The sequence below is a fragment of the Littorina saxatilis genome, linkage group LG3, assembly GCF_037325665.1.
Source record: "Littorina saxatilis isolate snail1 linkage group LG3, US_GU_Lsax_2.0, whole genome shotgun sequence".
Classification (NCBI taxonomy): domain Eukaryota; kingdom Metazoa; phylum Mollusca; class Gastropoda; order Littorinimorpha; family Littorinidae; genus Littorina; species Littorina saxatilis.
The window spans coordinates 55,133,349-55,148,348 of record NC_090247.1 but is presented as its reverse complement, the minus strand read 5'-3'; the positions used below and the strand labels follow the sequence as shown (position 1 = coordinate 55,148,348).

General features: G+C 45.2%; 1 protein-coding gene across 1 annotated transcript in view; it reads right to left on the bottom strand.

The window, feature by feature from the left end:
• Nucleotides 1-15,000, bottom strand: part of LOC138961239 (multiple epidermal growth factor-like domains protein 10) — a 33,168-nt gene that overhangs the window by 2,970 nt on the left and 15,198 nt on the right. Inside the window, exons 16-22 of the mRNA XM_070332840.1 lie at nt 14,167-14,304; nt 13,454-13,588; nt 12,370-12,507; nt 11,904-12,038; nt 11,349-11,486; nt 1,242-1,382; nt 487-618 (exon numbers count right to left, since the gene is read on the bottom strand). Coding sequence (XP_070188941.1) covers nt 487-618; nt 1,242-1,382; nt 11,349-11,486; nt 11,904-12,038; nt 12,370-12,507; nt 13,454-13,588; nt 14,167-14,304 — 957 coding nt within the window. The remainder of the gene's footprint in view (nt 1-486; nt 619-1,241; nt 1,383-11,348; nt 11,487-11,903; nt 12,039-12,369; nt 12,508-13,453; nt 13,589-14,166; nt 14,305-15,000) is intronic.

Genomic DNA, 15,000 nt, shown 5'->3' with positions numbered 1-15,000 from the left:
ACATATTGCATTATAACACACGCACAAACATTACAACATCAAACATCGTACTATAATCTACAACTAACAAACAATCATACACTATCAAACACCAAGTACATCACCGTTCATTAAATTACATCATAACCCCCATCACACCCCACCCCACCATACATTCACAATCGACACAGAATACGTCATCATACATATATACATTACATCATAACCCCCATACATTATCACATATTACAAAGCCCATGAAGGAAGAAGAAGTAGACACTTTCTCAGCTGGGAATTCAAATTAACATATGAACCATGACTAAACCGCCGTCCGCATATCAGACAACAGATTCGTTCATTAATGCTACACCAGTACAGAATCTTCTTAAAAGCAACGATCAAAATGTGTTTTCAAGCCGTCCTTGATCGAAACATCCATCTGATTTTCAAACCGCGTTTTCGTTATTCGGAGTGTACGTATTCAGTGTAATTTGACCCCTGTCTTACCTTCTTTGCACAAGGGAGGTTTCGTTCCGGAAATGTTGCAGCTTTTGCAAGCCCCGGTGACATGGTTGCAAACTGCAGTACACTGTCCACACCCTGCCAGACAGTCCTGGCCGTACCAACCGCTGGGACACTCTGTAAACAATACATTTTCCATAACTTGTCACAGCAATATCTGTCGCTAATCATAAATTGGGGGCTCACAAATCACGCCCACTGATGTATGTGAAGAGGTCGACCCACACAGGCACAAAGACAGAGAGAGGAAAACAGGTACGGAGAGGCATACAGAAAGTCAGACAGACAGATGGACAAACACAAATATATCCTAACACACTCACGCACGCACACACAGACAGAGAGAGGAAAACAGGTACGGAGAGGCATACAGAAAGTCAGACAGACAGATGGACACACACAAATATATCCTAACACACTCACGCACGCACACACAGACAGAGAGAGGAAAACAGGTACGGAGAGGCATACAGAAAGTCAGACAGACAGATGGACAAACACAAATATATCCTAACACACTCACGCACGCACACACAGACAGAGAGAGGAAAACAGGTACGGAGAGGCATACAGAAAGTCAGACAGACAGATGGACAAACACAAATACATACTAACACACTCACGCACGCACACACAGACAGACACGACCACAGACACAAAGACACGAAGACATGCACACACGTACACACACATGGGGAAGAAAGCTGAAGGTATACTTTAAGACTGTGTGCCTTTCTCACCTGTATCGCATAGAGGCATCGCCCAGCCAGGCTGACAGCGAGGACATGTCCCGTTCACTGAGTCACACAATGCTCCGTCCTCACACTGACCACAGCGAGAACTGCAGTCTTGTCCGTACGTACCGTTCTCACATTCTGCGGCTAAGTGACATAACACGTTATTTAGTGTTGACTTTGAGCAAGTCAATACCCTTAGTTATAGAATAAACTGAGTATTAGCGTTTGAACACCTTATTTTTCTAAGAACACAACTTTCGCTCTGACTCAAAACTACACACCCGGTACCCCTCCCCCACCACTTTACTTTTCTTTCTTTATTTGGTGGTTAACGTCGTTTTCAACCATTCAAGGTTATATCGCGACGGCCCCACCACTACTCCTTCTATTATTTTATACCGTATAACCCAGCAAGACCTTAACATGTATTTAAAAATGGAAAATAAGATCAAGTATTTCAGTGGCGTCGAATGAATTGTATAGATGTTTTGGAGAACCAAATCTTCACTTGGGGTCATAATAATAAGGCCAAAGCGGGAGGTTTCTGCAAACATTTTGGTTTAAACGTGTTTTTATTAATTTCTTGTATACATGTTATATACAGTAGCAACATTAAGAACGTTAACAAGCAGACTGCTTATGGACACGTTCTAAAACTGATAATCAATACACATTCTGATAACAAGACATGGCGAACAAGTGATAACTTCAACCCTTTTCTTTCAAAATATTTCATAATATTTTATACAAATAGAGAGAGAGAGAGAGAGAGAGAGAGAGAGAGAGAGAGAGAGAGAGAGAGAGAGAGAGAGAGAGAGAGAGAAAGAGAGAGAGAGAGAGAATGCTTTGCTACATCTATTGCTGTCACTGTTAATATAATATCAGCCGAAGCGATCAGTTGACATAACGTAATCTTGTACAGCAAAAAATATGTTCGTGTTCAAATAGTTAAATCAGTATTTCCAAACAAAAGTGTTTTGCAATCCAGAGCGTGCGTTGGCAGACTATTGAATAAAATGGTTCTATGTTCTTTAAATTTTGGACAATGTAACAAAAAGTGTTCAGCGTCTTCCGGGCGTACTCCACACGTGCATTCTAAATTATCAGAGAGGTAAAAACCCATTCATGCAGAAAAAATGCAAACATTTGGAAAGGTTCTGGTACCTATAGGGCTGTATTTCATCAATACTAACGTCAAATAAAGAAAGAATGCAATGACACAGACATGAATGTGTTGTAGTTGGGGCAGGGTCCCCACTGGTTTTTAGAAACAAAATTCCATGACTTTTCCATGACTTTCCATGAGCCTCAATAACATTTTCCATGACTAGATCCACAGGTCGCCATTTCCGAACACGCAAACCTTTTACGTCTTGTCACTGCCAGTATTGACACTGGCTTGCTTTGCACTGAATTTGAGTCAGTTTCTACGCAGTGTCTCTTCGACAAGCAAGTCAAGCATTTGCTACGCAGTCAGATTATCGGTATTGTCATCATTTTCACGAGTTTTCATTCACAAACACCTGGGAAATAAATCTCATGTTTCTGTTACACGACACTTGAGATTGCCACAAGTTCTCAAACGTCGTATAATTGTGTTCTTTTATTCTACGTCGCCCGTCTTCGCAGCAGCAGAAAACAACTCGTCAAATTGAGTTCGAGGGTTTATTTAGCATTACATACATACAACTGCACATCTAGCAGAACTCAAATAGAAGCTTTTTTAACATTCAAATCGCGCTGGCATATATAGTAAATACTCAATCTCGAGAATATTCCAGACCGAACACGATACAACTACATTATATGCGAACCGCCCATGGACTAGAATGGTGACGTTCTCTGTGACGTACATCAAAAGGTGCCGACGCCCTTAATCCGATCGAACGCCACGAACTCACACTAAAACAGCATGGTAAACAACTTGTTTTGACAGGACTAGAAAGTTCACCTGCATTCTCGTCCAAGCATAAATATTGTGTTTACAAAATATAATATCGGTACTTTCCCACAAAGTACAAATAAGTCAACTACATGCAACACACAAAACCGAACTAAAGTTCAGCAACGGTAGCGTTTCCTAACATTACCCCCAACACCAGAAGAAATTTACCTAATTTCTTTCAATCATTGAAACGCTACCTGTACACATGTTATGTATACATAACAGATTGAAATCCAGGTATGTACATTAGTCTGTTGGAGAATGAACACAGTTTTAATCACATACTCGGCTGAGAAAATCTGCTCCAACATTGTCTGAACCTTTGATCGATTCCACTCGCATATCAAAGTTCTGCAAGTACATCACCCACCTCATGATACGATTATTCACAAACTTTGCAGAGTTCAGGTAGGTGAGGGGTTTGTGATCAGTCTGAAGCACGAATTTCACCCCTTGGAGGTAGAGTTCAAATTTCTTGATTCCCCACACGATGGCTAAACACTCTTTCTCCATGGTCGAGTAGTTCTTCTCGGCTCCTGACAGCTTCTTGCTGGCATAGCTGACCGGAAACGGTTTACCTCCATGCTCTTGCATCAGCATGGCGCCGATCCCTTCGTCCGATGCGTCTGTACGCAAGATGAACTCTTTGGCAGTATCAGGAAGGCGTAGCACCGGGTCTCGTGACATCAGGTCGCGCACGGTCTGGTATGCCTTCTCCTGAGCTGGTCCCCAGAGTATTCGGTTGGGGCATCCTTTTCGGGTCATGTCCGACAAAGGTGCCGTTATGGCGGCGAAGTTTGGAATGAACTCTCTGTAGTACCCAGCCAATCCAAGGAAGGATCGCACCTGCTTCTTGGTTTCAGGACGTGGCGCATTGAGGATCTTGGTGACGTTTTCCAACAAAAGCCCCTTTTGACCTTCCTTCAGCGAATGACCTATGAAGTCAACGTTGTCGGTCCCCAAAATGCACTTGCTGGGTCTCACGGTCAGATTAGCTTTTGTCAGGCGGGAAAACAGTTCCCTCAAAGTCTCCAGATGCTCCGCAAAGGTCTCCGTGTGGACTAGCAGATCATCCCAGTAGTACACAACATTCTTCATTCCTTTGAGCATTTTTCGCATTCCCCTCGTAAGGGTAGCACCACTGTTCACCATGCCAAAAGGCATCCGCAGGCACTCATACGTTCCGTCTGGAGTTGCAAAGGCGGTCTTTGGTATGTCCTCTTCGCGCACAGGAATTTGCCAATATCCCTTGCTGAGATCGATCTTTGAGAAGATCTTACTGCCGGTTAACTGTCGGAATAGATCAGTTGCCGTCGGCATTGGTTCAGGGTCAAACACGGTGATCTTATTGACTTTCCTGAAGTCAATGCATACCCTGTTTGTGCCATCTTTCTTCTTGACAACAACGGGAGATGAGTAAGGCGATGATGATTCACGGATGACCCCCATCTTCAACATGTTGTCGATGTCCTTCTTCAAGGATTCCCGAGCCTGAAACGGGATAGGGTATGGTTTTGAGCGAACAGGAACGTCAGATGTGAGGTGGACTTCATGTTCGACCAAGGACGTAGAGCCTGGAACATCAGAGAACCTATGGGTGAAGTCGCCCATAAAATCATGCAGCTCCTTCTGCTGGTCTTCTGTCAGGTCAGGTCCTAACTTGACGTCATCCACTCCCTCTTTCTTGTGGAGGTCTCCCAACTCCAGTAGTTCCTCACCGTCGAACTCGTCTAGTTCGGCTGGTTCTTCCACACTTGCTGCGACCTGTACTGCTTCCGGAGGTCTCTCCACATACAGTTTCAGGAGGTTAGCGTGGTAGATCTTGGACTTCTTGCCGACATTCACCTTGTAGTCGTTGATCCCTACCACGGCCTCAACCTCGTATGGGCCTTTCCACTGCATCAGGAGTTTGTTGTGATCAGTGGGAAGCAGTATCAGCACTTTGTTACCTGGTGTAAACTTCCTGTTTACGGCTTTGCGGTCGTAGTAGTGCTTTCCGCTATCCTGAGACTTTCTCAAGTTTTCTCTCGCAATCTCGAGAGTCTCCTCCAGTTTCTCTCGCAACTCAAACACGTACTGGTAGCTGTTCTTCACTTCAGGTGTGTCCACATCTTTCGTCCACAATTCCTTTAGTATCTGCATCGGGCCTCTCACGGTCCGCCCGTACATCAGCTCGAACGGGGAGAATCCAGTGGACTCTTGTGGCACCTCCCTGTATGCAAACAGCAAGGCATTGATGTAGCGATGCCACTGCCTTGGCTGCTCACTGCATAGTTTCTTCAGCGTGGACTTCAGCGTCGCATTGAATTTTTCGACCAGCCCATTGCACATCGGGTGATAGGGTGTCGTAGTCAAGTGACGAATGCTCAGCAGCCTGTTGACCTCTTCCATGCATTCAGAGACAAACTGTGTCCCCAGGTCTGTGAGGATCTCTTCGGGAACCCCAATTCTGCTGAAAATGTCCACAAGTGCCTCGGCAACAGTCTCGGTGTCAATTTTCTTCAGAGGCACGGCTTCTGGGTACCTGGTTGCATAGTCCACCAGGGTCAGTACCCAACGATGACCCGCTTCACTTGGCGGTTTTATCTCGCCGATGAGGTCAATGGCCACCCTCTTGAAAGGTCGGTCGATCAAAGGCATCTTCTGCAACGGCACTTTCGGGACCCTTCCTCGAGGTATGGTTTTCTGGCAAATATCGCACGATCGGCAGAATCGAGTCACATCTGCATGCAGTCCTGGCCAGTAAAACGCAGCCTGGATTCTGTCCGATGTCTTCTTGACACCCAGGTGACCTCCCATAATAGAGTCGTGGGCCACCTCCATCACCTGGCGCCTAAGTGGTTGAGGCACCAGAACTTGACGTAATGGCTTCCCACCGTTGACTCTCGGGTGCTGGAACACTCTGTACAGGATCTTGGCCTTTACTTCAAAGTGCACAGTGCCTTCGCCCTTAGTCATCTCCTTGACAGGACGACTCCTGTACTTTGTCAAGGTCAAATCAGCTTCCTGTAGCTGAATCAGCCGATCCCTGTCCACGACAGCAGTTGCAGAACTGTTGGTGACCCTGAGTGGCGTAGTTGTTTTGTCCTTCTTCGCCTGGGCTCTGGTCGTCACAGCGCTTACAACCTGCGGCTGGTCGCGGCGATGCACAGTTGCTCTGTCATCTCGTAACAGTTCGCTGATATCTTCATTCGCGAATGGCAGTGGGTCTTCCTCCTCAACAGCAGGCTGAGCTGCGCCCATTCTCCATTCGACATCAGGGTCATCAGGACGTCTCGCACCCCCAATGTTCCCAATTAATAGATCGTACAAGGGCTTCTTCAGGCAGACGGCCTCAACTTCTCCGGTGAAGTATGGAGTATCGATCTGGATTTTTACCACTGGTGCCTTCACGCATTTGCTGTCAGCCATGAGCGTCCACTTGAAGTCACCAATGAACTTCTCTGTTGGCACCAGATCCTCTTTGACGATGACCCCATTGCAGCCCGAATCTCTGAGAACAGTCACTTCCTGCTTCTCAACAAATCCCTTCGACACGGGCATGTTCGACACTGACACAGCTGCGCTGGCGACGACAGAGATTGACTTGCCATTGGCGAGTAGAAGCTGGCCGTCAGAAATACATTCTTCCACGTCCGATGGTGTAGCCACTTGCTCGGCAGCCCTTGGAAGTATGACGCTGCTCGCACATACTTGTTGGTTCGAGCCACTCGTTTGCCTCTTGTTGTCGTAATATCTCCGTCGATGTTCTTGCGCTTTGTCATTGACATGTCCGTTATTTTTCTTTTGGGGGCAGTTGGCGACTCGGTGGCCCTTGGCATTGCAATGGAAACACGTTATGTTCTGCCCTTCATTGGATGATGGTGCGGACTCAGTTTGTCCCTTGGCAGGTTGGTTTCCCTGGTTCCCGCTCTTCTGGAAAGGTTTTGATGACTTTGACGTCCCCAGGGTCCTTCCATGAGCAATGAGATAACGCTCAGCAGCATCAGTAATGTCCTTCAAACCCCGCAGTTTTTGCTCTTCCAAGCGGGTCGCCAGGTCCTTCGGGCAGGCATTAAGGAACTGCTCCTTCACGATCAAGTCCCGCAGACTCTCGTATGACTGCTCTTCACCTGATAACTCCACCCACTTCTGCAGGTATGACGACAGGCGCTCCACAAACTGGCTCGGTGTCTCTCCAGACAATGGCTGGCATTCGCGGAAGCGTTGACGGTAGCCCCTTTCAGTGAAGTTGTAGCAACGCAACAGAGCTTCCTTCAGTACATCATAGTCTCTGGCGTCATCATTTGAGAGTCTAGTGTAGACCTCAAGTGCTGCCCCAGTCAAATGTGCGCTGAGTTGAATCGCCCAGTCGTCGCGCTGCCATCTAGCACTCTCAGCAAACCTCTCGAATCTTGCAAGGTAGCAGTCGATCTGGTCCTTCCCGTCAGCGAATGCTGGAAGTTTCGGTGCCCTGTGTAACATTTGCTGCTGGTTATCTCTTTGGCGTGGTGCCTCGTGCTCATTTTGAACACGCACCATTTCTGTCTGAAGCTCTAAACGCTTCGTCTCCATTTCTATTTGGAGCTCTAAGCGTTTCAGCTCAATTTGCCTTTCTTCACGCTGTGCTTCTCTTTCTCTTTCTTCACGCTGCGCTTGTCTTTCTTTATCTTCACGCTGCGCTTGTCTTTCTTCACGCTGCGCTTGTCTTTCTTTTTCTTCACGCTGCGCTTGTCTTTCTTCACGCTCACGCTGCGCTTGTCTTTCTTCACGCTGCGCCAGCAGTCGTGTCTGGGACTCGACGAACTCCGTCAGCTGCTTGCCTTTCAGTCCCAGTTCAACTCCTTTTGCCCAGAACTCAGCCATTCTGGTCTTTTCCGGTGCGTTCGTCTGTATTCTTTCACAGCCACGAACGTAGACGAATGTAGTCTTCTAAAAGAACACAGTCTCTACTGCACCTCCGATGCTTCTCTCGTCGCTGTTCACCTTCGTAGACGCAGGCTGCCACCCTCCTCGTCTAACGTGACGGCGCACTCTGCTCACGATACGTACACGACGTACCTCAATCGTATTTCGTAGTATTAATGCACTAGCTCCGCGACGAAGTCCGTCTCGTCCAAACGGCAGCTAACCTCTGTAATCCCGATACACTCCGGCGTCGCTCACCGTACCGAGCTGCGGCGATTACCAAACTCTTCACCAGTCACACCGAATCCACGGTTCCGTAGTCTCAATACTGATCCCTCAGGATACACCCGATTGATGGCTACCTCCTGTGACTGTCTTGACACTGGTCCTTGTTGCTGGAAAACCCTTGGCGTTAAACGTAGATCCTTGGCTTGGCCCCCAATTGTTACACGACACTTGAGATTGCCACAAGTTCTCAAACGTCGTATAATTGTGTTCTTTTATTCTACGTCGCCCGTCTTCGCAGCAGCAGAAAACAACTCGTCAAATTGAGTTCGAGGATTTATTTAGCATTACATACATACAACTGCACATCTAGCAGAACTCAAATAGAAGCTTTTTTAACATTCAAATCGCGCTGGCATATATAGTAAATACTCAATCTCGAGAATATTCCAGACCGAACACGATACAACTACATTATATGCGAACCGCCCATGGACTAGAATGGTGACGTTCTCTGTGACGTACATCAAAAGGTGCCGACGCCCTTAATCCGATCGAACGCCACGAACTCACACTAAAACAGCATGGTAAACAACTTGTTTTGACAGGACTAGAAAGTTCACCTGCATTCTCGTCCAAGCATAAATATTGTGTTTACAAAATATAATATCGGTACTTTCCCACAAAGTACAAATAAGTCAACTACATGCAACACACAAAACCGAACTAAAGTTCAGCAACGGTAGCGTTTCCTAACAGTTTCCCATGCAATAAATCGAGGTGGTGAATGGGTTTGAGCTTTCAGGTGAAACGTGGATTGTCAGAGTAAAAGCCAATCAGGCTGATTGTTTGATGTGGGGAACCATCGCGGCTTTGGATTTGTGTTTCCGAGGACAACGATTGTAAGCATTTACTCTCAAAGACCTTATCAATGTTGACACTTACCGCGGCGACTCATGGTCAATTTGCAACTTATCTCTGTAATCGCAAAATCCACAACGAAAAGTCATAAACACTTAAAAAGAAAAGAAATATGCTCAACACTTACTGAACTCACACTTATGATCGCAGCTCTGTACATTTTCAGACTGGAAGAAAAGCGTCAACAAGCTACGTTTGACGTCACATACAAGGTTGACGTGTTATCTCGAGCTACTGTGACGATGCTTTGTGGCCCGGAGTTGGATTCTAAAAATTCGTCTCCCTGTGGGTTATTGTGCATTTTGTTGCACAACCAAAATGATGACAAAAACGATGTTTGGTGGCTTGTCGTCAGACCAGCATTTTGTTGTTGGTCCTCGGGGAGCATATCGCCTTTTGTCTCATATTTATCAACCGCGGCCTTCGGCCTTGGTCGATAAAGATGAAACAAAAGACGATATGGTCCCCTTGGACCAACAAAAAAGCTGGTCTGTCAACAAGCCACCAAACATCTTATAATGTTTGCTGGTCCTGTCATTTCACTAAACTAGACCAGCAACTGTTTGTATCCATCTGCACTTTCGTAAATTCCGTTTCGTAACCATCACTGTGACTTGACGAACTGTCATTTTTTTCACCGAGATAGGGCCTACACAGTTCATTGCGAAGATCTTCCTCGGTAATTCGTTCCAATTCCGCATACTTTTTGTTGTCAAGAAACAACTCGAAAGAAAGTTTCAAACTCTTCATCCTCCATCTTGCTTGTCGAAGCGCTAAAGTACTTTATCGATGCAAAAACAAAAGCAGAAAACTTCGACGAAACCGACTCAAATGCAGCGCAGACGACACGACGAGATAACGGAAGTAAGTGAGCCTCGCTTTGGCTCAAGTGCCGTTAAAAATACCGTTATTCTCGAAGGGCCATATCAGGGCGGTGCTGCTTTGACATATAACGTGCGCCACACACAAGACAGAAGTCGCAGCACAGGCTTCATGTCTCACCCAGTCACATCATTCTGACACCGGACCAACCAGTTCTAGCACTAACCCCATAATGCCAGACGCCAGGCGGAGCAGCCACTAGATTGCCAATTTTAAAGTGTTAGGCCGGGGTTCGAACCCACGACCTCCCGATCACGGGGCGAACGCCTTACCACTAGGCCAACCGTGCCGGTCAGAGTCGAGTTAAAAAGGAACAGTTCTTGTTCCTTTTAATTGTCTCAATATCATTTGTATGTCCGATGAAAACGGAAGGAGTCAAGAGACGGACTGTCTTGGTACTTGTAATGCGCTGCGAGCTGTGGGGAAACACTATACAGTGGACGCCGCTTAATAAAACCGCGGTTAATAGGGCCAGCCGCTTATAAAAGCCAATTTCAGACGGTCCGGATTTATCACTATATCTAATGTATTAGAAAAAGCCGGTTAATAAAACCAGCACGCCGCTTATTAAAGCCAGTTTTCTCTGAGAAATCACGTAGTTTGTGACTAAATCTCACATTATCTTGTTCTGATGTGGAAGACGACCAACAAACAAACACTCATAAAATCGTTCTTCTCTGCCGAGTAATGATTCGTGACGGTGACAGTGAAATTATTGATGTACCGAAGTGATCAAAGTACACGTACATGTACATAATAAAAACAAAAGTTCAACATCCTTCGTGAAGTTTTGTTTAGATTCAAACAAGTGTAAATGACGAAAGAAAGTGACTGAGTGACCTAAACAAAAGAGAAGATTTTTTTTTCGAAAATGACGTATTCCTGGACCGCCGGTTAATAAAATTAATCCGCCGCTTATTAAAGCCATTTTTCGTCAGTCCAGAAGTGGCTTTATTAAGCGGCGACCACTGTATAAATGTTCCAGTAGTGGTAGTAGTAGTAGTAGTAGTAGTAGTAGTAGCAGTGGTAGCAGTAGTAGTAGCAGTAGTAGTAGCAGTAGTTGTAGCAGTAGTAGTAGTATGAGTAGTAGTAGTAGTAGTAGTAGTAGTAGTAGTAGTAGTAGTAGTAGTAGTAGTAGTAGTAGTAGTAGTAGTAGTAGTAGTAGTAGTAGTAGTAGTAGCAGCAGCAGCAGCAGCAGCAGTAGTAGTAGTACGGTAGTAGTAGTAGTGTAGTGTAGCCTTTCTTTGTACCTTCTTTGCACAGAGGGAGCTTCAGCCGTGGGTCATGACAAGCGGTACAGGCACCAGAGGTGTGAAGGCACGGAGTGTTGTTCTGACACTCCCCGCACTCCTCCACACACTCCTCCCCGTACCTCCCGCTCGGACACGCTGTCAGAAACATCAATGAATCACTCAGTAATAACTTACACCGTGTGTTATAATGCTGTTTATACAATATTATTATTATCACTGTGACCACCACTATACGTATCAGTTGAGTTTTTTGATAATTATGACAAAAATCAATACTCTCACAAGGGAAACAACCGCTGTGACCACCACTATACGTATCAGGTAAGTTTGTTTGCTATCATGACACAAATCAATACTCTCAAAAGGGAAACAACCGCTGTGCAACACGCACTGACACACACACACACACACACACACACACACACACACACTCACATTCACATGCGAATATATTCACATTCGAACGCACACAAAGACACACAATCCATGAATCAGCTACATCATAAAGTCTTGTATTTCACATGTATAGTGTATGTACATGTGCACACATACGTGTGTTGCAGTGCGGCATCGCCCAGCCAGGCTGACAGCGAGGACATGTCCCGTTCACTGTGTCACACACTGCTCCGTCCTCACACTGACCACAGCGAGAGCTGCAGTGCTGACCGTACGTACCGTTGTCACACTCTGTTTGAGAAATGTAGAGTGATCGGTGGAAAAAACACACACAAAAACACCTTTTTCATGTCATTTAAACTACACATGTCTTTAAAAGGCGCTTGCTTTGACTATGTTGATCACTTTTCGGACTGGGCATTTTTTAAGAGAGAGACCGAGAGAGACAAAGAGATATATACTCAGACAAACGGACAGACAGACAGACAGACAGACAGAGAGAGTGAGCGAAAGGGGACAAAGAAAGACAGACAGTCAGACAGACAGTCACACATTAGATAATCCAGCCACGTCCCCGTTTTCAGACTGCATGGTCAGATTTGACCTATTGACGTGACGTCACCTTGTATGCACTGCGGAAGCTTCAGTCCGGGAGCGTTGCATGCGTCACATCCCCCAGTGACGTAATGACAAGTGACGTTGTTCTCGCACTGCCCACAGTACCCAGCGCAGTCCTGGTCGAATCTTCCATACGGGCATTCTGCAACATATTATGATGTAAGTAAACGTCACTCCTGTCGAAGAAGGATGAAGCATATACATATAATATAACAAATCCCAAAGACAAAGGCTGCTAACGTTAAAATGCAAGAATCGTATGCACATTAGCACATTTTATGACACGTTTACCGGATTAAGTTTCATATGACGGCTTACTAGTGCCAAAACCTGGGGTTACCCATTATCACGTGATAATTACTAATTAACGCTGTCAGTTACTGTTTTTACTCGTTAGTTACTCATTTTCACGGGATACTTAGTAATTTTCACGGGAAAATGACTAATTTTTAGTTTTGGCACTAGCAATCCATCAGGAAGTGAGCCAAAACTAAAAATTAGTAATTAACAGGTGAAAGTTAGTAATTTTCCCGGGAAAATTAGTAATTAACACGTGAAAATGGTAATTATCAAGAGTAAATTACTAATTTTCCCTTGATAATTACAATTATGAGGTTTTGGCACTAGTAAGCCCTATGACGGCTTACTATAGTGCCAAAACCAGGGGTTACCCATTATCACGTGATAATTACTAATGAACGCTGTCAGTTACTGTTTTCATCTGTTAGTTACTCATTTTCACGGAAAAATTACTAATTTTTAGTTTTGGCACTAGCAATCCGTCAGGAAGTGAGCCAAAACTAAAAATTAGTAATTAACAGGTGAAAGTTAGTAATTATTCCGGGACGGGAAAATTAGTAATAAACACGTGAAAATGGAAATTATCAAGGGAAAATTCCCTTGATAATTATAATGATGAGGTTTTGGCAATAGTAAGCCGTCATAGTTTGACGCCAACTTTTTGTCATATAGGCAAGTACATTTGCATTTTACCCGAAGAAAAAATTGTATGGAAAACACACAGTAGTAAAAACAGGACGACAAGTGATTGAAATTGTGTCTCATCAATACGGCTAATTAATACACACGTGTGTTGCAGCGAGGCAACCCCCAGCCAGGCTGACAGCGAGGACATGTCCCGTTCACTGTGTCACACACCGCTCCGTCCTCACACTGACCACACCGAGAACTGCAGTGCTGACCGTACGTACCGTTGTCACACTCTGTTCGTGAGAAAATAACAAAACTTATCACCAAAAATAGTATTGCTCCCCTTTTTGTACCCAATGAAAGGAATGATACCCTTGCCGTGTTGGTTAAACGTCACATGTCCTAATAAAGGCGATTGCTTAGGCTTTTGGGCTCATTTTTGGACTGGGCATTTCTTACGAAAGAGATAGAAAGAGAGCAAGGGTGGAGAGAGAGAGTGGAGGATAGAGGGGGAGCGAGGGAGAGAGAGACACAGAGAAAGAGAGAGAGACAGAGACAGAGAGAGAGAGAGAGAGAGAGAGAGAGAGATATAGGGGAGGATAGAGGGGGAGCGAGAGAGAGAGAGAGAGAGAGAGAGAGAGAGAGAGAGAGAGAGAGAGAGAGAGAGAAAGAGAGAGACAGAGAGACAGACCGAGAGAGAGACAAACAGACAGAGAGATAGAGAGGGAGAGGGAGTGAGATATGGAAGGGAGAGCGGCAGAGAGAACAAGACAGACAGACAGACAGACAGACATATAGACATTATATAAACCAGCCACATCTCCGTCCCCAGGCTACATGGTCAGAGTTGGACCTATCGACGTGACGTCACCTTCGTTGCACTGGGGGAGCTTGAGTCCCGGAGCGTTGCATGCGTCACATCCACCAGTGACGTAATGACAAGTGACGTTGTTCTCACACTGTCCACAGTACCCAGCGCAGTTCTGGCCAAATCTTCCACACGGGCATTCTGCAAATTTCCTGGTGTAAGTAAACATCACTCATGTCGCGGGAGGATGCATCATATACCAACCAGATATGCAGCGAACGTTCCAAACTCAAGAATCAAAAAACAAAATAGTTAAGTTGATGGAACGTTTACCGGACACAGCAAGACGCCGATCTGTTAACATGTAGGCATGTAACCTAAGTGCACGTACGTACCCCTCTCCAGTTAAACAAATAATAAAATAAAGTATCTCTCTGTCTATCTTTTTTTAGTCACAATCAGCACGGCGGTCAGAGAGCCTTCTCCCACTCTGCTGCCGTTGCGTGGAACTCTCTCCCTTACTCTATCCGACACTGCCAAACATTTTGTTCCTTCAAATCAAACCTTAAAACACACTTCATCACACAGTATTTTGATTAATTTGTATTTCAATATGGTGCATTTTTGATCAGGTGTTTGAATGTTTGAATGTTTTGCCTGTGTTAGTATGCTTGCAGCTTGTATTGATGTAGTGTTTCGTTGTTCACTTGTGTGCTGAATGCTGCTGCACATGCTTTTTTGCTTTGCTTTGTATGTATATGTATGGGTTTTTTCATTGTAAAGCGCTTAGAGAACGTAAAGCGCTCTATAAATCTCCCATATTATTATTATTATTATTATTGTCTAATTCCGTGGCAATTCCTGAGCTCAGATGGCACCCCACATACCTCCATTTTG